This window comes from Macaca nemestrina, chromosome 7 (assembly GCF_043159975.1).
Source record: "Macaca nemestrina isolate mMacNem1 chromosome 7, mMacNem.hap1, whole genome shotgun sequence".
In the NCBI taxonomy this organism is placed as follows: Eukaryota; Metazoa; Chordata; class Mammalia; order Primates; family Cercopithecidae; genus Macaca; species Macaca nemestrina.
The window spans coordinates 37,929,840-37,951,392 of NC_092131.1; the positions used below are offsets into that span (position 1 = coordinate 37,929,840).

A 21,553-nucleotide genomic window follows, 5' to 3' on the forward strand; every position below is an offset into this window, starting at 1 on the left:
CCCAACTGGCTTCATAAGCAGAAGTCTTACTCAGCATGTCTCACAGGCCTTTTGGGATCTGAGTCCTGCCCATCTCTTCCATCTCACGATTACCACTCTTACCTCCTCCGCTTCCTCCTCCTCTGACTATCCATCCCAGCCCAACCTAACTGAACCATAGACATGCACTTTCTTGGATCCACAATATCCTTTCATTCTCTCTGGAATGGCTTTCTCTTTTCTTTGACCGGCTAAGTCCTTTAAAACTATCCTTTAAAACTCAGCTCAGATATCACCTCCTCCAGGAAGCCTTTTCTGACTCCTTCAGACTGAGTTAGACAACCATTCTCCGTTCTTCCACCTCTGTCCTAGCACTCACCACAGATTTTGTAAGTATCTATCTATGGTGTAGTATCCCCACTAAGCTGCATCCTTTGAAGGTGGGACATGCCTCTATCCCCAGATACCTTGTCCTTAGCCCAGCGTTTGCTGTGTCTTCCATGTTCAAAAGGTGGTAAGTAGATGGATGAATGCACACATGCATCTCCAACCAACTGGCCTAAGGGGCCAAACTCACGAGTGCCAGCAATGCTGGTTACTGGGGAGCATGTGCATTTCAGCCTCAGGTCAGGACTGCCTCAGCTACCACCTCAATTCCTGACCTAAGCTGGATTTGGCTACATGAGTGTCCAATTCCATTGCCAAGAGCTCCTTGGAATTCTCAGGATGCCAAAAAGGCATTTGGTTCCTGCCCTTTAGGAGACAAGAAAATCACAAAGTGCTTTGTGCTTCCTCTCTGTCCTCCCTCTCTGTCCTCCCTGTCCCCATGATATGCCCATCACTCTTCTTGCCATTCAGAACTCTCACTCCAATCCATCCCCTTCTGAGATTAAACAGCTGGAAGTCCCAGACAGCCCTGGACTTTCCTATAAAGCAGGTAACTAAAAGCTAGGGACAAGCAGCTCCCAAAGAATAGGGAAGGTAGAGGGGCAGGAAGATTTTTGGCAGAAGGCAGGTCAAAGCTATGGGGACATGGTTTCAGGAAACAGATCACCTTCTAGCCCTTGCCCTCTGCAAACCCTGCCCGCTCTCCCACCCTCCCTCAGCATCTGAAAAGTCAGGGGCCCCACATTTTTCTCCTGGGCCTGATTCCTGCTCACATTCTCACCTCCCACCTCCAGTGGGCGCTGCTGAGTTAATGGCCTGAACCATGTCAGTGGTGAGAGCATCCAGTAGGCTGGTGATAAACTCCATTTTCTTCCCTTCTGGACAGCCTAAAAGATAAAATGAGATTTGAAGGTAGATGCCAGGTTATAATCAAGTCAATAGCTTTCTCAACTACCATCCTTTCCTGAACTTCTCAAAGCCCTTCTTGTCCAGCCAAATCCACTTTAGGGATTTGTTTACTGATCAGAGGAGTCTCATAAACTTCCATAGTTCCTTTACCCATACCCCACAAAGGACCATCAGACCAAATAATGCTTTCAATTTTCTTCCATTCCACACATTTTTGCTAGACATCAACTCAGGCACCATGTTAAATGCTAGAGATACAGCAGTGAACAATACAGAAGGTCCTTATCCTTGTAAAGTTCACATCTACAGGGGAACCCAAGCTAATAGCCAAGCAGTCATCCTAAAGCGAGAAAAATACTGTGTTATGGGTAAGAACTAGGGGCTGTGGGAGCACAAGACAGGGAGAGAACCCCCAGTGGTCAAAGTTGACTTAAGTATACCTACCACCAGATCCACCCAAGAGTGTCCTCCTTTTTTCACTTCCCTCCTCATCCATCTTAGATTATAACTACAGCATCTCTCTTGCCAGTACTCTCAAGTCCTTTGTTCCTTTTTTCCTCCTTGTACTATTCCAGCAAAACACAGTAAAGCACAGATGAACCTTCTATAGATACGCCTTTTCCATGTCTACACCACATAGCTGGGGAAAACACCACCACACAATTGGATAAATGGGTGTTCTATAAAGTCACGATCACCAGCACCAGATGGGCCTTCTACACTACTCCCAATGCTCCTCTCCACAGCAACTCCACACAGAAATGAGCAACTAGCTCATTCTCTTCTGTCCCCAAATCCTCCAGGTCTCAGGTTCAACACTTGCTTCTCAGAGAAGCTGTGGAATCTAAAGTAAGTTCTCCCTGCCATTCTCACAGCACATTCTGCTTTTCCTCCAGAGTACCCACCATGACTATCTATAAATGCCCATATTCATTTATTCGTATCCTATCTGTCTCCTTCACTCTGTAAGTCTCATGTCAACTTTGACCACTAGATTATACCCAGTGCCTGGCACATAGTAGAATCTCAATTCACATTTGTTGAGGGGTTGGCTAAAAGGGATACCCTGGCCACCATGACTCCATTCTTGTGATGGGGTGATTTCTACAAACCTCGTGTGGAAACTCCCTGACTTTTGGAACTTTCTGCTTTCAGTTCTCACTTGGAGTCCTGATATGTCATGGAAAGGTGGCCCATTTCCCACCAGCACTAATCTGACTTCGTGCTGTGTAAGGAACTAATCTGACTTTGTGCTGTGTAAAGAAAACAAGATTCCAAGCCACCAACATTTAGTAATTTTACTGTAACCTGTAGGCAGAGATCACTATAAATAAGGGGAAACCCACAAAGCAGCCGTCTGGAGGTCCCAGGGCCCTTCCTATGTGTCTTGTGTCACACTCCATGATGGTCCTGTGTCACAGAGGTCATCTGCCTCTTCAGAGCAGGCAACAGACACTGTCCGCATCGCTCAGGACAGCCCCTCCCTGTAAGCTATCTTATCCTCACAGCCCTGGAAAAAATAACTCACAGTGCTCAACACATTGTCCTCATGGACCTCAGATGGACAACGCATTGTGGAATTGCAGAGACAGGATTTTAACCCAATGACTGCATTATAAAGATGAAGAGGCACAGGGAAGAGAAGCAACGTGCACAAGAGCACAGAGCTAATTAGGGATAAATCCCCGACCGGGATGCAGATCCCACGGCTCCTGGCTCCATCTTACATATGGGGAAACAGACAAAGAGGAAGCAGCTTCTTCTGCATGATGAGAGGGTGGAGGAACAGAAGGAGGTGACGGTGCCGGCAGGGCCAGCATCGTCTCCCACCTGGTAGCTCCCTGTCCTTGAAGGGGTCATCCACCTCTGTACTCTTGGCCCTGGCGTCGCTCTCACAACTGGGCATCACGTAGCTGAGAAGAGAGAGATATGGGGGGGTTGGGAGGGGCAGGCAACTGAGCCTACTTCAGTCACTACTGCCCAGCAATGATCTATGTTGTCACCAAGCCTAAAGCACCAAAGGTGGGCAGCACGATATCCCTTGCGCTGTCCGGCAGCTACGAGGCAATCTTAGCATCAATGTTCCCATTGCGACATGTTCAGGCATGTCATTTCAACCACTCAAGCATAATAACAATGATACTTGAGCTGCACGCAGTATCTTTTTTGATCCATGGAACTGAGTGGCTTAGAAAGGGCAATAATCTCATCAGGAAACTGACGTTCAGAGAGGTTAAGTACTGTTCCAAGGTCTTAAGTTAGAAAGAGACAGGCCTGTGACCAGAATCCAGGTCCCAGGGTCTTTCTACCTGAAAGTCTTCTACTCGTTGAAAACATTGCTCTCCCAGGCACTCCCACCAAACCAGGGCAGGAACGCTGGGAGATGCCAGCATGCCTAACAGCCAGCAGGTCCCTTTTCCCAGGACTCAGCCTGGGGGGCTTACCGTGTGGAGGTCCCAGGCAGCGGGCGCCCTGTGTCCACCAGCACACACCAGCAGTAGCCAGTGGACTGATGGCACTGCACTGGCTTATAGAGTCCCCCAGGGGCACACTCAGGGATGACAATACCCTCACGGGGATTTTGCCGGGCCTCTTCCAGGGCACTCTGCCTCTCCTGGTCACACGAGTAGACTTTCTCTGCAAGAGAAGACACAGCCTGTGGTGACTATCACTCCTGTGATTTAACATTCCTGGCTTCTGTGTCCAGCACCCAAAGTAAGTAGCAAGGACCAGGCCTGGACCCAAGGAACTGATGAGCTGCCCCATTGATGAATTACCACGGAGAGCTGTCTCCCATGTCAGCGCACGCTGAGGGGGCTAGAGGTTCAGAACCTCCCTGTGGCCATCTCTGCTGCCAGCATTCATTAGCATTCCCACCAAATAGGTTCAACTGCAGCAACAAGCCAGCCAGGGACTCCAGGGATGCCCCTTCTCAGAGTGGCAGCTTGTCCGGAAGGTGGAATATCTTACTGTTTTCAGAGTGGCTCCTATGGATGCTGTCTATGGGCTGCAGGAAAGGTGGGTGCAGGAGCCTGGCTACCCTGCAAGCTGATACAGGAATGCCTGTGCACGTAGACCCTTCCAAGCCCAGACACAGCAGGATGGAGCCGTCGCCATCAGCCTCATGTGGAGTGATGCTCGGCACCCAGGAGGAGCAGAAACAAGGTCCAGCCTTGGCTCCTCCCCACCCTCCAACACTGCTGAGCAAAGCAGGTAGAGTGAATCTCAGTGAATTACACAATGCTGCTTCCATCCAATGGGAGAGAAAACAGGCCCAGCCGGATGGTGTCTGCACTCAGCAGCCTCAGGAACACATGAGCATGTCTGAACAGTCAAACCTGGTTTCCCCCGAGCCAGTCCCCGGCTGAGACAGTGCATGGTACGCTGTGTCCAGCATGGCCAGCTCCAGGGCGTCTCACATCTGCACAGCCACTTACCTGAAAATTATTTCCAATCAACCACTTAGCCTGCCTGGCTTCCCTTTTTGTTTTTTTCTGGTTTTGTTTTTGTTTTAATTATTAAAAATAAATAGTGTTGGATTTCTTATTATAAAGAAGTTTTAAAAAAGAAACTTTGGAAAAACCTATAATCCTGCCAAAGTTAAAACACTGTACCTTCCCTAGATTTTACGTACATACACTCATGGAAATACAGGTGCATACATCTTCTTTTTTGATAACAAAAGAATCACATCATAAACCTGTACTATTACTTTATTTTTCATTTACTTGTTTATTTACCCACTGTATTTTTTTCATACCACTATTCTACAACTCTTCTCTTGAAGAAGTTGACAGGAATGTAGTCTTGGGCATCCCACTGAATGTTTACAGATTGTTACAAAAATACCCTTCTTAAGAGCAAGGAACTTGGTATCAGCAACCTGGAGAACCATGCTGTGCACTGAACAACAGCACAAGCAATCAAAATAACAGACACTCAACTCCACTTTAAAGAAGCCAAGTTCCTTGAAATAATGGCTCTGTTAATGACACACATATCGGTAGAGCGTGCATGTTTAAACAAACCATGGGACTACACAGAGACAAAGTAGCTCAATGCAGTTTTACAGATAAGTCAGATGATAGAAAAACAATGCTATGTCTCACTGCTAGGAAAATGCTCGAAAACAATAGCCTGGTGATTCTCGTTGCAGGGTAAAAATATTTCCTTAGGGGCATAAAAATATCTAAGGGCCAGGAGGCAGGCACATATAGCATATTCACTATTAAAATAGAAAATGTAATTTTGAATTTGGGAAGTGAAAAAAAAAAAAAAACTACTGTTTTCATAATGCAAATATAGAAAAGCTAAACAGAATCTCCTTGGCTAGAGGAAGAGGAGTTTAAAACAGCTGACAGACATCAGACTTGGGATTCTGCCTCCAACTGTGACTACCACCAGAACAGCATCTAGAGGCAGGAAAGAGACAGAAACTGAGCAGGGAGAGGGGCCTTGGGAAACCTGGCTTAAAGATCCAGCATTTTGACTTCAGCCCCTGGCTGGGAAGGTGCCATGGCAACTTCAAGAGGATTATGCAAGAATTTTTCAATAGCTCCCCCAACCCCAATTTGGTAGCCTTATTTTCCTACGTCGTATTTCATGCCATGAAAGAGGCAACAGAGGAGCAAAACCAAAGGAAAACAGCTTTTTACTGGCACCACGTTCATGTAACAACCTCTGACAGAGGCTTTAAATTAAGACTCTCCAGGCCAACCTTCTAAAGCTATAAATCAGACTGAAAGCAAGAGGCAAAGAGAGAAGGGGGGATCTTCCCCAGGGGCAGAGCGAATAATGAACCTGACTTCACACCACTGGGGGTCCCAAGACCCTAGGAAATGTGGACAGGAGCCATCTAAGAATAGGCACAGACCCGTGATTAAGGCCCTGTTGATGGATTTCTGGAAGTCCTTGAAGGCTGTTCTGAGCTGTTTATAGTCAGTGTCTATGAAGTTCCATGGAGAATAAAATCATTAAAATGCCAGGCTCAGTGGCTCATGCCTATAATCCCAGCATTTGGGAAGGCTGAGGCAGGCAGACTGCTTACCCCAGGAGTTTGAGACCAGCCTGGGTAACATAGCAAGACTCTGGCTCTACAAAAAAAAACAAAAACAAAAAAAAAACACACAAAAAGTAGCCAGTGTGGTGGCACATGCCTGTAGTCCCAGCTACCCAGGAGGCTGAGGTGGGAGGGTCACCTGAGTCCAGGAGGTTGAGGCTGCAGTGAGCCATGATCATGCCATTGCACTACAGCCTGGGCCACAGAGTAAAACCCTGTCTCAATAAAATAAAATAAAATAATAGAAATGATAAAGCTCACTAATTTGGAAAAATGGGGTATAGCAAAGAATTTTTTTAAAAGCCTGAATGCAGGCTTTATTTTATTATTTTTATTATTGATTTATTACTTCATTACAGTATCTGCAAGTCCAGGTGCCTCTAAGAAAGAGACAGGAGTGATTTATCATAATAGCACTAACCCTCTGTGAAGAGTACACAGAGAGTTTGTCTCACAGCAAAGAGAAAATCTCCCTTAAAATCATCTTTACAACTAATAACAATAAAAACAAACATTCATTGAGTGATATGTGCCAGGCAATAGACTAAGGGCTTTACCTGATTAATCCTTTGCCCATATGAGGTAGGCACTATTATTATGCCCATTTTGTAGACAAGGAAACTGAACGTTGGAGAGATTAATGGATTTTCCCAAGTTCACTCAGCCAGGAGAGAGAAGGGCCGGGGATCCTGACAGTCAGGCTTGACTTGCTAACCTCTAGACAGTGTTGCCTCTAACCATTTGCTCTAGGAAACAAATAAATTTATTTTTACAGTGAGCTTTTCTATGTCAGTGTCTTTGTAGACTATCCCAAATCTGCTGCATTCAAAACCAAATGTTCTGGACACAGCACAGCCTCTTCTAAAGAATGATATCTTCTCAACCTACGCAAACTACAGATCTTGTACCTGGATATTTTTCTCTCTTTGCCTCAGAAGCAGAAAACTTAATACCAAACTTAACTCACCCACCATTGCAGAACTATACAATGAATAAAAATAGCTAACATCTGTTTGAGTATTTACCATGGGCCAGACTTGGTATTAGGTGCATTATTTGTATTAACTCACTTCAAATTCATTACAAACCTTTAAAGGCAGTGTTGTTATCCTCATTGAACAGAAAAGGATGCAGAAACACAGACTGGCTGAGAAATTGGATCAAGATCAAAGAACTAGGAAGTGGTAGAGCTGACATTTCAACACTGGCTGGGTGCTTCACCTCTCTGCGAGATCATCTTGACACAGAATAATCTGATTTTTATTCTAACCTATATTTTTCTTTTACTCAGTATAGTTCATCTCATTACAAAACAGTCCTCACTGAACTGTGCCTCCCTGTGATCATGCCCCTGTGTGGACCCCTCACATGGACTCTGGTTTGCTTTGGCCAATAGAATGTTGGAGGCAACGCTGATGCTGTGTGTCAGGCCGAGGCCTCAAGAAGACTTGCAGCTCTGGCTTTCACTTTTGTGGAAGCTGCCCTGAGATCACCAGGAGGAAGCTGGTCTCGCCTACTGGAGAACAAGAGGCCACAGAGAGGAAAGGGAAGCAACTCAGCGAGTAGATGTGAGAGGGAGGTCACCTTGTACATTCCAGCCCAGCTGATCCTCCCCCACCTGGATGAATCCAGGAGTAAATGCAGATAAAACAAGTACCCGGCCAACCCACAGACACATTAGAAAGAATAAATTATTTTTATGGTAAGCCAGTACATTTTGGAGCAGTCTGTCACACAACAACAGATAACTGAAACATCTAGACCTCCTCAACTATTCATCAACTTACCTTATACATGTTTTTGTAGCCCTGTAAGCCCTTCAATCAACCAATCAATTATTCTTGAAGGGCTTCTCTAGAGGTTATGGGTCATGCAGACGCTAATCAGTAACTACCACAGGTCATAAACTTATTCCATATCTGAGGACCCAAATTTGTAACTCACCCACCTTTGCAGAACTCTAAAACGAATAACAATAGCTAACATTTATTTGAGTATTTGCCATGTGCCAGACTCGGTACTGGGCAGTTTGCTTGTATTAACTCACTTCAAACTCAAACAAGCTTCTAAAATATGTTCTTCTTATCCTCACTGAATAAAGGAAGATGCAGAAACACAGACTGGCAGAGTCACTGGATCAAGATCACAGAACTAGGAAGTGGCAGACCCAAAAAGCCAGCCCACCCATGGGGCCACTGCCATCCTCTGTCCTTCTCGTTACCTGGATCCCAAATGCATGTTAAAATTCACATCTATCAGTTTTCTTAGGTACCAAGACGTCCCCTTTCAGAATGCAAGACAGGGGACCAATTTCATGGGTCTCTTTGTGATCCTGGGTTCAGAGAGGGAGCTCCCCAGAAGTAGACACACACTGTTCTAAAATAATCTCTGCTCAGGAACATTCAGGGAGAGATGACAAGATTAGAAGGTCTGGCCAGGTATCTATGAGAATGGGCCAGGACCATCTGTAAACATCTGGAAGCCATAAACAGCAGGGGAAAGGGAACAATCAGGGCTGTCCAGTGGGGCATGGAAACACATAACCACACATACACACTCACACGCCTGCCTATAATCCTGTCCCTCAGAGGGTGCAGGGAAGTGAGAGTCAGGTCATTCCGCACTTGGCAATGAGTGGCTAAAACGTCAGTGACAAATCTCTGACTGCCTAAGAGAAGAAACACAAGAGAAAAACATCCAAGCAAACTGCCCAGTACCAAGTCTGGCACATGGTAAATACTCAAATAGAAGTGAAACCATGTCCACTCCTTGTCACCAGAAAGCACACAACCCTGTCCACCACTAATTGCACATGGCGAAGAAAGACCAAAGTCCAGCAGGAGTGGGCAGGGCAGGAGACAGGAGAGGAAAAAAGAGGTTGGACCAGATAAACATGAACCCTGTCTCCAGGCCCAGGGCACGGGTTCTTTCACATCCCACCAAGATGGGATAAGCCTAGAGCACAGCTCTATCGGCCCTATCAGCTAGGACCAGCCCAGGCCTCTGTGCCTCTCAATTACTCGTGGTGATTGGGAACAAAGGAAAGCATGGATAACCTAAATACCCAATCTTGATGTTAGCCCAGAGTTTAGTCTTTTATCCCGGAAACCTTTTCTTCTTCATCATCTTTTTCCTTTCTCTTCTTTTTTGGTTTAAACCAAAAATGGCCAAAAAGCATAAACATTACAAGATTTGAGTTTCGGCTCTTTGGGCTGGCCTTTTTTTCTAGACACTGCCTTCCAGAGGAGGAACTGCTGAAGAAAGGAGCAGACAGAAAAGCTGAGATCCTGGGTAACCCAACACCAAAGCACCTTCTGCACATGTAGTCAGCAGTTATTGGTTGGCCAGCTATGCTATAAACATTTTGGAGAAAGAACATGGGAACCTCATGGTGATGGAGGAAGACGGGGGTAAAGGGGGAGACGGGTGGAGAGAGAAGATGGTAGACAGAGAAAGTCTGTGTCACTCAGGGTTCTGCAGAGAAAGAGAACCAACGGAAAATAGAGACAGGTGTGTGTGTGTGTGTGTCTGTGTGTGTGTATCTATGTATCTATTTGTTTTGGAAGGGCCAGCACAGGCACAAGCGCTTGATATCTATAGATTATAGATACACACACATATACATAAAGAGAGAGAGAGTAATATTTTAAGGAATTGGCTATGTAATTATAGAGGCTGGCAAGTCTAAAATATGTTGGGCAGGCCAGTAGGCTAGAAATTCAGGTAAGAGTGATGGGGCAGTCTTGAGTCCAAAATCAATAGGTCAGGTTAGCAGACTGGAAACTCAAGCAGGATTTCGATGTTACAGTCTGGAGGCAGAATTCCTTCTTTTTGGGGAAACCTTAGTCTTTGCTCTTAAGCCCTTCCACTGATTGGATGGGACCCACCCACATTATGAACGGGAATCTGTTTTATTTGAAGTCAATTGACTGTAAATGTTGACCACATCCACAAAATACCTTCACACCAATATCTAGGTAAGTGTTTGACCAAACAACCGGGCAGGATGGCCTAGCCAAATTGACCTATGACATGAAGCATCGTAAAGTCCATCTGAAAAATGAGTGCAAGAAAAAAGGCTAATCTTACAGAGAGCCATATGCAGAAGAACTGAAGAAGAGTCACAAGCCATAAAAACGTGGACTGGGAAGATGCCTTGTTGAATGATGCGGTCCTCCCAGAGAAAGAACCAGAGGCTCTCCCAGTGGAGGCTCGACTGGTAACCAAGGTACCTACTCTGGCCATCCGGACAGGGAGTTCCTTAGACTACAGAAAAAGTAAACTGACATTGTCTTGAGAGAGGAGGACCTAAAGCAGGATCCTGAGTAGCAAATAAGATTAGGGCCCAGGAAGAGGACACAAAAAAGGACTGGGACCTTGTAGACCCAGGTTATCACCCAGGATGTTACTGGTTGTATATGTACTGGGTGCTAGCATCATGTCAGGTGCTGGAGAGGCCAGAAAAATGCTCTAAGACATAGCAAGCAGAAAGAATAAACCATGAGATCTTAGCCTACCCTCATTCAAGGCCATCCTCCGTCCCCGAAGCTTTCCCTGAGGCCCCACCCAGAACAAGGCTAGAAGCAGTGTGGCCCTTGTGCAGGATCTGCCCTCATGGGCCCCTTGTCCTCAGTGCCCTGTTTCACTGGATGCAAGTTCCTGGAAACTAGGACTCTGCACATCCTTCCTGAGCTTTCACCACACCCACCTCTGGTAGCTATAGGAGAGCCATGGAACCTCTGGTGTACAAGATTCATAAAGGGTACTTAGTCCAAGAACCCTTCTATTGCTTGAGTCCCCATCATGTCACCCCTCCCACAGAATTCTAGTCTGACACTTCAGAGACAGGGCTGCCCACTGTTGAATAAACCATGGGGATGAGCCCACAGAGGCTGCAAAAAGAGTATCTATCCCTTTGACACATCCTGGGAAATGCTACACACAACCCAGACCATCAAGCACTGGATTTTCTTAGGGGAAAAATCAATTAAAATGTTACCCAGACTGAAAAATGAGAGGCACTTACTTAGGTTTCATTGCAAAAGGAGTTGTCCCACTGAGCCAAGAATATTAAAGAAAAAATTAGCAGTGTGTCACCTACAGTGACCCTGAAACCCCTTCAAATACTTCACACCCACCTAGTCTCTTATCAAAAATGAATGAAATGCTGAAAGATAACCCAAAATATCAAACTGTGGGTTGAAAACAACCTTTCTAAATTACAATATGAAATTCCAGAGGCATAAGAAACCGCATGGCTCCAGTCTCAGGATTCTCTAGGTCAGCATGTGAGCATGTGAGAGTGTGGTGTCGGGAGCGTTCCAGAACCGTCGGGTGGCTGAGAATTTGGCAGAGGAAGGCACTGCAGGAGTAAAAGAGAGAAAGATAGGACCAGGTTGTAAGGAACTGACTTTGCTGTTTCAGAAGGGCTAGCACAGGGACGAGATGCGGTGCCCCGGGGAAGGGTTGCTGGACTCAGTGATTTATGGAACATCACTGAGCAGGCCCTTGCTGTTTATTTAGCCACATGGGGTTTTAGCACCTATGGTTTCAAGCCAACTATGTGAACAGGTTATTTTTCTTACTTGTGGACTTTGCACTTTTTCACAGGACGGGCTAAGTGGCCCCCAGAGGATCATTTTTCCAAGCACCATTTGCTGGGCCGACTCTGCCCTGCTACCATGGCTTTCCATCACACACACCACTCGGTGCCACTTGGCCATTGCCAATTCCCAATTTCTCAACATTTATGTGACTCAGAGTTATGCAGGGGCTCTGGGAGCCCCTGAAGAAAGGGAGAGACCACAGAACCATTGCTCAGGGCTCCTTTCCAAACACAGGGCAGACAACTGACCCAGAAAAGGAAAGGCCCTACCAGGGCAAGGAAAAAGCCAATGTCACTGGCAAACAGAACAGTCAGCCTCTGAAATTGTGCTCAGGTTTGTATCAGGTAGTGGGTGGATATGGAGAGAATAGAAACAGAATTTGCACAAATTAAAGTCACACTTCTGTTTACCTGAGTTTTTCCATCTCCTTTAAGCTAAAAAGTCCTTTCCCCCACAGAATAGGCAGGAAAAGAAAGCAAAAAACATAACATCATCCCTCAGTTGTAACCTACAAAGGGACCTGAGAGAACCCCCTGGAGGGAGCACCCTTCTGATTAACTCACTGGCCAAGAGAACTGTCTGCAGCTCCAGCCCAAATGGAGATGTGAGGATGGTCTAAAAGCTCAACTGGAGGACTGCTCCCACATGCCAGAGAGACCTCAGCGCAGTCAGAGGGAACTAGAGATAGGGCGTGAGGGAATACTTGGGCTTCCTTGGCAAGGCTGAAAGCAGCAGTAAGTGCCTATCACTCCTCCTGCACACTCCTATCCAAGGGTCTGGCATGTTAGAAGGTTCTAAAGTCAGAAACAGTTGGAATAGAGGCAAAATAGGCAGTCAAGAGCATGGGCTTTGTGGTCAATGATTCAGGCTCTACCCCTTGTTCGCCCTGTGACCTTGGCCAGTTAAAGTTCTCAAAATTCCAGGTTCCTTACATGTAAAAGTAAGGTAACTCTTGCACATGTCTCATAGGGTCATTGTGAAGATTAAATGCAATCATATGTGAAAAATATTAAACCTGGTGGCATAGTAAGTTGCTTAATGGTATCTACAATTCCTATTAGCTGGTCTAAGGTAGTAGTGTGGGGTAAACATGGTCTTCCTGCCTTATCCCTATGAGTGACCAGTCTCCTCAACAGGACTCCAGTAGCTGACCAAGGGCAAGGTAGTGGAGCAGTATGCTCCAGGGGCAGGCAATAAAGGGGTATTAGGTCTGCAGGTAAACTAAAAAAAAAAAAATGCACATATAGCTAACAGTTTATCTGCTTTTTATAATCACTATGCCAGCAATTCAAAACAATATCAGTGATAAAATACTCCTCCCCACTGGGGTGGACCTCACCATCACCCCCCATTCCTTTGGTGCACCACTGCCCAATGGTCAGCTCCTGCCTTAAATGTTCCTTGTATTTCATCCTTTGACCCCTCAGAGTCAAACAGAGGCCTCAGCACATGATAGTTCTTGATGGATCTATGACCTTGAACAAGGCCCTTAGCAAGTCTGGGCTCCTGTTTTTTCATTTAAAATTAAATGGCAATGCTAGTTGACTCTCAGGCCCTTCTCACTCTAATGGCCCACAGTCTTACAATTAGACAAAATCATGTGCACTTCCCCATGACTCAGGGGCCAGATCCAAACTTAGCTTCCCAAGTCCCAGTAGAACTCCGAGCACCAGGAAGGGGCTGGGTTAAAGGGAAAGCTGCTCGGTGCTCTCAGGTTCTCCCTTGTACCTCATACCTCTTTCCACAACCCTGCTATGTGGCCTGTGAGCCACACCTAACCTGCTGTGTCTTGGATATCCCATCTTCAGCACAAAAGTAACACCATCCACCCCATATCCCCGACATTGGCCGAGGGCACCTCATCACAGGGATGTTTACAGTTGGCACTGTAAGTAGGGCGTGCTGCTGGGATGAAGTGTCATGGGTGAGGAGGTGTAAGGGAAAATTACAAACCAACCAGCCTGTCTAAATAGTTTCTCTCTGTGTAACCCAAAATGGTCATGCATGTCTCACCATGGTCTGAAGTGGTGACCGCTTCCTTCCCACACAGAGACTGAGTTCCTACGGGGCAGGGAAGAACAAGATCGAAATTCTACAGAGGATATTTCATCCAGGATGGATTGTACCAATATAGCATGCAGGCATTTTTCTTTTTAACTTTTCCCCCAAGGCATCACTGACTCGTATCCACTCAAATGTTAGAAAAGTTCCCATCTCTATTGACTCATAGCATTGAGTGAGCAGACATGACCCTTCCACCAAAAAGAATATGAAATACCTCACAGTATTTTTGCAATGACAAGTACTGAGAGATAGCAAGCTGCCTTTTTTCTAGTTTTTCTCAGTAACTTCATTGGCCTTAACCTGACAGTCTCTGTACTTTCAAGAGCAAGTTCTAGCAAATAAAAATTTAGACAGAAAGGGAGGAGAAGGCACAGACAAAGGTGGAAGATGAAAGAGCTATTTAAATTTATCAAAATAAAGTATCACAACTTCACTCTCTACTCTGCAAAACATGAGTGTTGCATGTGTGAGTGTGTTTATGAGATGTAGACCCCATCTACTTCCAAAGCCACTTTACAAATAAACACAGAACAAGGACCCTCAGATCTAAGCAGAGACTGTAGTTGACTTCCAGAAAATTGGAATGAGCCAATGGCAATACCTGGGCAAGATCTTTAATTTCAGTGTCTTAGCAGCAGAGGCCAAAAGAAAATACCAGGGCACATAGTTTTGCTATCAAACATTAAAAAGCACAGACACACTCACCTCCAGAAACAGAAACAGAACCCTTGCTGGGGCAGCACGTCGTCCCAGTGCTGGGTCCTGCAGCACATCCCTTCACCCTCCCACACCTTTGTGTTCCAAGCAGACAACGTGGGGCGAAGGAGCAAGGCGACCAGGAAAGCTAATTTTAAAACAAGGTAAAAATGGACTGTGCGGCTAGGCTCCCTGGGGCCTCCAAGTGTGTTTATTGCTTCTCTCCGCAAAGGGAAATTTTAAGAAAGAACAAGGCCTTTGTTGCCATGGAGAAAGCCATAGGGATGACCACCCATCCCCCATCCCCAGCTCAATTCTACTGGCCATGATTGACCAAGGCACCTGCATGAGAGAGATGGGCAGACATCCAGAAGGCCAGTTATGGAAATAAATATCCAGTGTGTGTTTTTATATAGATATTTTAAATGCACACAAGCCCAGACCCATCCTCGGCTGCTAACGTTAGTGGATTACTCATTCTTCCTTCCAATCACGTCATGTGCGAGATTCCAGGTGGCCATGGGGTATTTGCTTACAATGGCTACCGCTGGTTTCCCTGCGAGCTGTTTATTTTTCCAGGCCTCAAGTCATTACATCAGTCAGCGGTTTCTAGGCGGGCCAAGAGTGCTGGCTTGGGGGGTGGAGGAATCCAGCCAGGAGGTACAGATGCCTCAGTGACCCCAAGTCCTAGTCATAGCAGCTATCCCAGCAGGAACTTCCTGGGTGAGGAAGGAGCAATCCAAGACGTGGTCAAGGGGCCTGAAGCAGGCCTAGAAGAGCTGCACTCTGACACTGTGAACAGCTTACCTGTGACAGGTCAGGTGACTTGAGCAAACACAGTCACAGTCATGCACGAGGAGGCCAGGGTGTCACTTTCATGGTAAAACTTAAAAGAAATGCATTTCCACCTTGTGTCTGTGCTGATGGCTGTGTCTCCAGGGAGCAGAGTCACCATGAGCTGCTCCCTTCAATGATGTAGAAAAGGAAGCGCTGTGGGTCTAAGAGGCAGGGGAGGAAAGGCATGGCCCTTTTGGATTTAACTCACAGGGCCAGGGTCTAGGGCCTCCTTGAAGTCCTTGATCAGATCATGGAAGAAGTTAACTGGAAAAAAACAGGGACAAAGGAAAGAAAGAGATGACAAAACAAAGAGGGAAGTCACACCACTCCACTCCACTTGAGGCCACAGAGTCAAGCCCCCAGGGCAGAAGGAAATGAGTGGTGGGCCTTGGGAACATTACTATGCTGCACAGAGAAGAGCTGCATGACCATATTTCCTGAGAGATTATACTTGCCCAGAGGAGAAAGGGTGGAAGTTTTTCATATAGAAACAAAGATGTAAATCAGAGCCATAGGAAAGTGCCTGCACATAGTCAAATTAGAAACATGAGAAGATGAGATGAAGAATTAGATGAAACCTAATTCTTGTCACTTATTTCATATCTTTATCATCTGTAACATGTAGATGGTAAAAAAATATTTTAAACACTAGGTATATTAAGAAATGCCTTGGTAACCAACCCCTGATTTAAAAAAAAAAAAAACTTAGCAAGCGTTCATATTTCCTTATAAAAGCAGAACAGAGGCTCCATCCAACATTCATTTATGGGAAGATGCGGCTCTCGAGTTCTAGGGTATTAGCTGGCCAGGTACATTGTCTTCCTGAATGCGAAAGGAATTCCTGGTGCGCTGGAGATGCAATGGAGGAGAGGTTCAATGGAGGCAAGAACTGAAGAGAAGAGTAAAGAAGCAAATCTGTCAATGCCGAACCTGCCAAGTACTCAAAAGGTGACACTGACCGTAGTGAACACATGACAAAGCCTTAAAAACAAGAGCCAAAACTTCCAGGAGCAGAGAAGGAGACTAGGAGAGTCTGCAGGCATATGTGTCATGTTATTGCAAAACTTCAGCTGCCCAGTGGAACCTTTCCAATGTCAACAGTCTCCAGGCCAGAAAACAAACCTGGCGTCACAGGGTCTGAATGTGAAAAAAGGATGTGTGGGGTGTAAAAGAAACTGGGATAGCCTTTTTGCCTCTGAGAGACAGCTGAGAAGAAGAGCTCTCAACCCAATGGGCTTCACGGAGTCCCATGGCAACCTCCCCAGGGGAATGCAGGCTGAAGCACACCTGAACCCAGGATAGTCCATCAAACTCAATGAAAAACTTTCTCAGGTGTTTGGCCAAGAGGCTCCAGTCCCTACTAGAGCCAAATATCCAGATATAAGTTATCATTAAGGTATATTTGACTTCTCGTTAAACCAAATATGATAACACGTGACAAGTGGCTAGCAGAAGACATAAAGATATTCCACCAAGAGTCACTAGTGTTTTGTTGGGTATAAAAAATCATTTATGGTGTACCTACTATGTGTCAGGCATTACACAGATGATCTTGAGTCCTCACAAAAAAATCCTGCAAGGCACTAAAACTTTGTTTTACATATAAGGAAATCAAGACTCAGGGAAGTTAATTAACTTTCCCAAGCTCACTAAGCCTCTCAGTGGGAAGCTAGCATTGGAAACCAGGTTATAGGTTTGTCTGACACCAAAGTCCATGATTTTGCCATTACATGGTTTATCTCCGCTACATGCAAAACTTCAGCTGCCCAGTGGAACCAGTTGTGTAGTGGAGATAAACCATGCCTAAGAAAGCCAAACCTCAAGATGCTTTTTTGGCAACCCGTTTGTGGCAGCATGCACCAGACCTGGACATTAAAGCTTGGAAAAGGTTTGTGTGAGATGGTGAAGAGCCTTGTGAGCTGCCTCAGAGCTCCTGTGCTGATGCAGGCTTACCTGGGCATGTTAGGAAGCATCCTCCTGCCTGGTCTATGAGATGGGCCAGAAAACTTAAGTAAGACATCCCCAGACATCCTCATACACACACTCCCATCCAAATGCTTCTATTTCAATCATATATGCCAGAAGCCAGAAAGCTTTTCTATAAAGGTTCAGATGATAAATATTTTAGGCTTTGCAGGCCATACAGGGTCTGTCACAACTATTCCACTCTACTATTTAGATGAAAATGTTCACAGACACTACACAAATATATGGCTGTGGCTGTGATCCAACCCAACTTTATTTTCAAAAACAGGCAAGCGACCATTTGACAACCCGTTACAGGTCTTTGTGGCACCATATATTTAATATATAATTATATCAAAGAGATTGATAGGCATTCAGTTAATATTACCAGTTGATCACGATGGAAAAAGTTCCAGTTTAGTAGGAGATTCCTAGGTCATCCATCTCTAACCGTTATCCCTGATCTCAGTTTCTCCCAGGGAACTGTTAGGTCTCTCCCAACTATCCTATCATATACACTAACCTTACAGATATAACTGGGGTCAGCCAGAGAAAAATAAAGGTGGCCAGGCCACCCCAGCAAAAGGAAGGTGGATGGACCTGTCCAGAATCCTTTTCTCAACATGACCCTATTCTCATCCAAATGGAGAGTAGGAATGAAAGCAGAAGAACTTCAGCAGAAGCAAACGTTATCAACTGACTTCGACCTCACCACTTTACTACATGCAGAGAATACAACCAAAGAAGACAGACATTCTATTTCCAAGGATAACTAGTTTTCTCCAGCCCAACCACTCCCTAGCTGTGACTCAGGACAAGTTACTTCCTCTGTCTCAGCCTCTGACTCTTCATCTGCAAGATGAAGACAAGAACAATAGCTATCTCAAAGGGTTATGGTGAAGCTCAAGTGAGATGACAAATGTAAAGTTCCACAGGACCTGACACAAAGTAGCTATTATGGCAGTGCTATTCTAATTTTACTGATAATAATGATGATCTTTTCTCCTCCATCATTCCCCAAAGCAATCAAATGCATGGGTAAGTGAAAAAGAAATTCAAAGAAGCAACTGTTAAATGCCAAGTGAGTGTTTCAGGCAAAAAAGTGCTGTATATTACAACTCAGAGAGCTCACCTTCATATCTTCCATTTGGTCACAGAATGAGAATTAACTCATGGGGGCCTTGCAGACCTTTCAGGGCCTCAGGGACTAGGAGACCAGTTGCAAATGTTACTTCCACCATCAGGCACTACAGGAACCAAAGCCACTTCTATTTGATTTATATTTGCCTAACAGGGAAAGGGGAATGGAGGGGGTCCTAAGAAGAAGCCTAATAGATGCCTTTGCTTAAGGTGACAATCATAAATTCTTTCTGATTGAAGAATTTTCAAAATAAGCACCATCATTACTATTCCCATTTTTCATACCAATAATAATGATAATAGTAAATACATGTACTTACAATTTATCAGTTAGCCAGGCATCAATTGAGTGTCATATAGACACTAACTTAGTTAACGTTTAACCATAGTCCTTTGAGGGAGAGATTGTGATCCCATTTTACAAATGAGAATTGAGGCTCAAAGAAATTATATGACTTGACTGGGGTCACTAAATGTTGGAGCTAGACTGTGAACCCAGGTTTCACTAATTTAAAAGCCTGTGCTTTAATCACTGCACTCTTCTGTCAAAGACTGACTCAAGGGAGTTCACAGTCTCCTTTCACTCCACCATCCCATATCTCCAACTTTTATCAGTGAACAGACACATGAAAAGGCACTGACAAGCCCAAGTCACAGAGGAACTCAACTGATGGCATTTGAATTCACCTCCTGGTCTATATCATTCCTTGCATTCTAATGCCACATTACCACCATTAGGACAGAGTTGGTGAACAGGTCAACTTAAAGGGGACCAATGACAGGACACTCATTAATTAATGGTCATGTAAAATTCTGCCTGCTGGTTCAAAGTCATATATCTTTTATCCATAGTCTTGCCACCTATAAGGAAAAGATGATATGGCTAAATTCGACAACCAGGCATAAATTATGCAGAGTGGTATTTCTCATAATGAAGTCTTTGGTTGAAAAGATGATCCTCCTTGATAGAGATACAGATTCGGCTTGTGAACACATTTTCCTGTTGATGAACATTTAGTCTTTATTGATAGTAAATGGACTTTACTGATATTAAACAGAGTCTACAAAATAATCCTACAAATATGATCACCCTTCAAAAATTATCATCTTTCTACAAGGGGTTTGGCCAGTGCTCAAACTTGACCACTCACAAGACCCCCTAAAAGATCAGACCAGAGAAGATCAGACCAGAGAAGACATGACTGTAAGCAGCTATTTAGAGCCTTCAAAACACACAGAATCGACTCCCTCCAGGATTGAAGTCCAACTTCTTTATGTCCAGTCATTCTTCTTTCAAATTCTTCTGCATGGCATATGGAAAGTTAATCAAAATATTACAATATATAGTCAAAAAAATTGTTAAGAGGATCAACGACCTAAGAAAGATGATCCCTGAGATGATAACTGAATAAAATTAAAGTTGGAAGGGATTAACACATTCAATCTCTTTATTTTATAGCTATAGAAATTGACAACCAGGCAAATTAAATGACTTTCCCAAATCCACACAATAAGAAGTCACAGAACCATGGGGCAAAGAAGGATGAATTGGGTATGTATATAATCCAAGGAAGGTTATTTACCTGAATTTCTTATGTTGGTGTTGTTCAGTTTGGAGTCCTTGATCACCAAGTGTTTAATCCATAGAGTTGGAGCTGTGATTTCTAGGGGTGGGGAAAAAGAGAGAGAAAAAGTCTGGGCAAAGAGACCATGTGAGTGGAAGTGTAACCTCAGACTTCTTAATAGCCATTTTTCAAAGTCTGAGGCATTGAGGCTTCAGTTCTCTCCCACATCCACTCCTCCCAGTTCCCCTTCCTTCCTCACAACGGAAGCTCCTCTCCCCAACAGCTCATAAGAGCTGATCAGGGCATCCTGTGCTGGGAAGAGAGTGGTCAGAATGCAGAGGTGCTGAGCACTCCATCCAGGAATAAAAATATTATCCCAGGAGGTAAGGAACATGGGCCAAGCCAAGTCCCTCTCAGCTGCTTCCCTGGGAGAAGATTTAAAGGGGATAAATCAACAAATGAACACCAAACAAACCACAGAGACCATTCTAGAGGAAACAGCTGAGCCGAGACTGCTCCAGATGGGAAAGAAAGGAGTGCATCTCATGTGTGCTTCAATCCCCTTTCTAATGGCTTCTCATGCGCAGAGGCTGGATTCCTCCATCCAGAGAGTGCCAGGGTGCCTCCAGGCTCTCCAGGATTTGGTCACTCAGTGGACAGGCGGGAATCCTAAGTGACCCTGAGTATACTGTGGAGTGACCTTCAATGAGGGTATTGGGGAGGTCTCCCAAGATGAGACAGTCTCTGTCCCTCACCTGAACCCCCAGGGTCCCAGACTTGTCAATGATCCAGGACCTCTGTGGATCACAGAGACATCTACATCTAAACTTTCAGACATGAGCATACAAACCTTCCCATAAGTGAGCTGACTGTAAAGGATATTGTACATTTCAATCTTCCTCAGAACTGAGCTTGTGCTAGGGACATCCATAGCCACAGCGTGAACCCGTGGCATGATTTCTTTTTATTCTTCTGTCTCTCTGTCCGGTCTCATGATCCAGGACTGGATACACTTAGCTAGGGGCTGCTCAGTTTGCTACATATTGCACTAAAATCCCAACCTTATTGTCATATTTTAGAGACTTTACTCTGCCAAACTTCCAGTTCCTCATCAGGGGCATATGGAGTACTCAGTACAGTACACTGAAGAGTACAGGCCCTGAGCACCCCAACTTAAACCTTCTGCACCCTGCACTCCTATCCTCTCTATGCCTCCAGAGACTTCCAGCCTCTCTTTTGCCACCAGCCACAATTTCTCTTGACCTAGAATTTCTCTTCTCCAAAATGTCCTGCCTCAACTCTCAACGTCCCTACAACCTGCACAAATCAATCCCACTGGCCAATCT

At 45.0% G+C, this 21,553-nt stretch overlaps 1 protein-coding gene across 7 annotated transcripts in view; it reads right to left on the bottom strand.

The window, feature by feature from the left end:
* LOC105472908 (SPARC related modular calcium binding 1) overlaps nucleotides 1-21,553 on the bottom strand; it is a 149,911-nt gene that overhangs the window by 16,501 nt on the left and 111,857 nt on the right. For all 7 annotated transcript variants that reach the window (XM_011726503.2, XM_011726502.2, XM_011726501.2 and 4 more), the window contains exons 7-10: nucleotides 20,226-20,306; nucleotides 3,720-3,912; nucleotides 3,106-3,188; nucleotides 1,148-1,253 (exon numbers count right to left, since the gene is read on the bottom strand). In XM_011726503.2, the coding sequence (XP_011724805.1) occupies nucleotides 1,148-1,253; nucleotides 3,106-3,188; nucleotides 3,720-3,912; nucleotides 20,226-20,306 (463 nt within the window). The remainder of the gene's footprint in view (nucleotides 1-1,147; nucleotides 1,254-3,105; nucleotides 3,189-3,719; nucleotides 3,913-20,225; nucleotides 20,307-21,553) is intronic.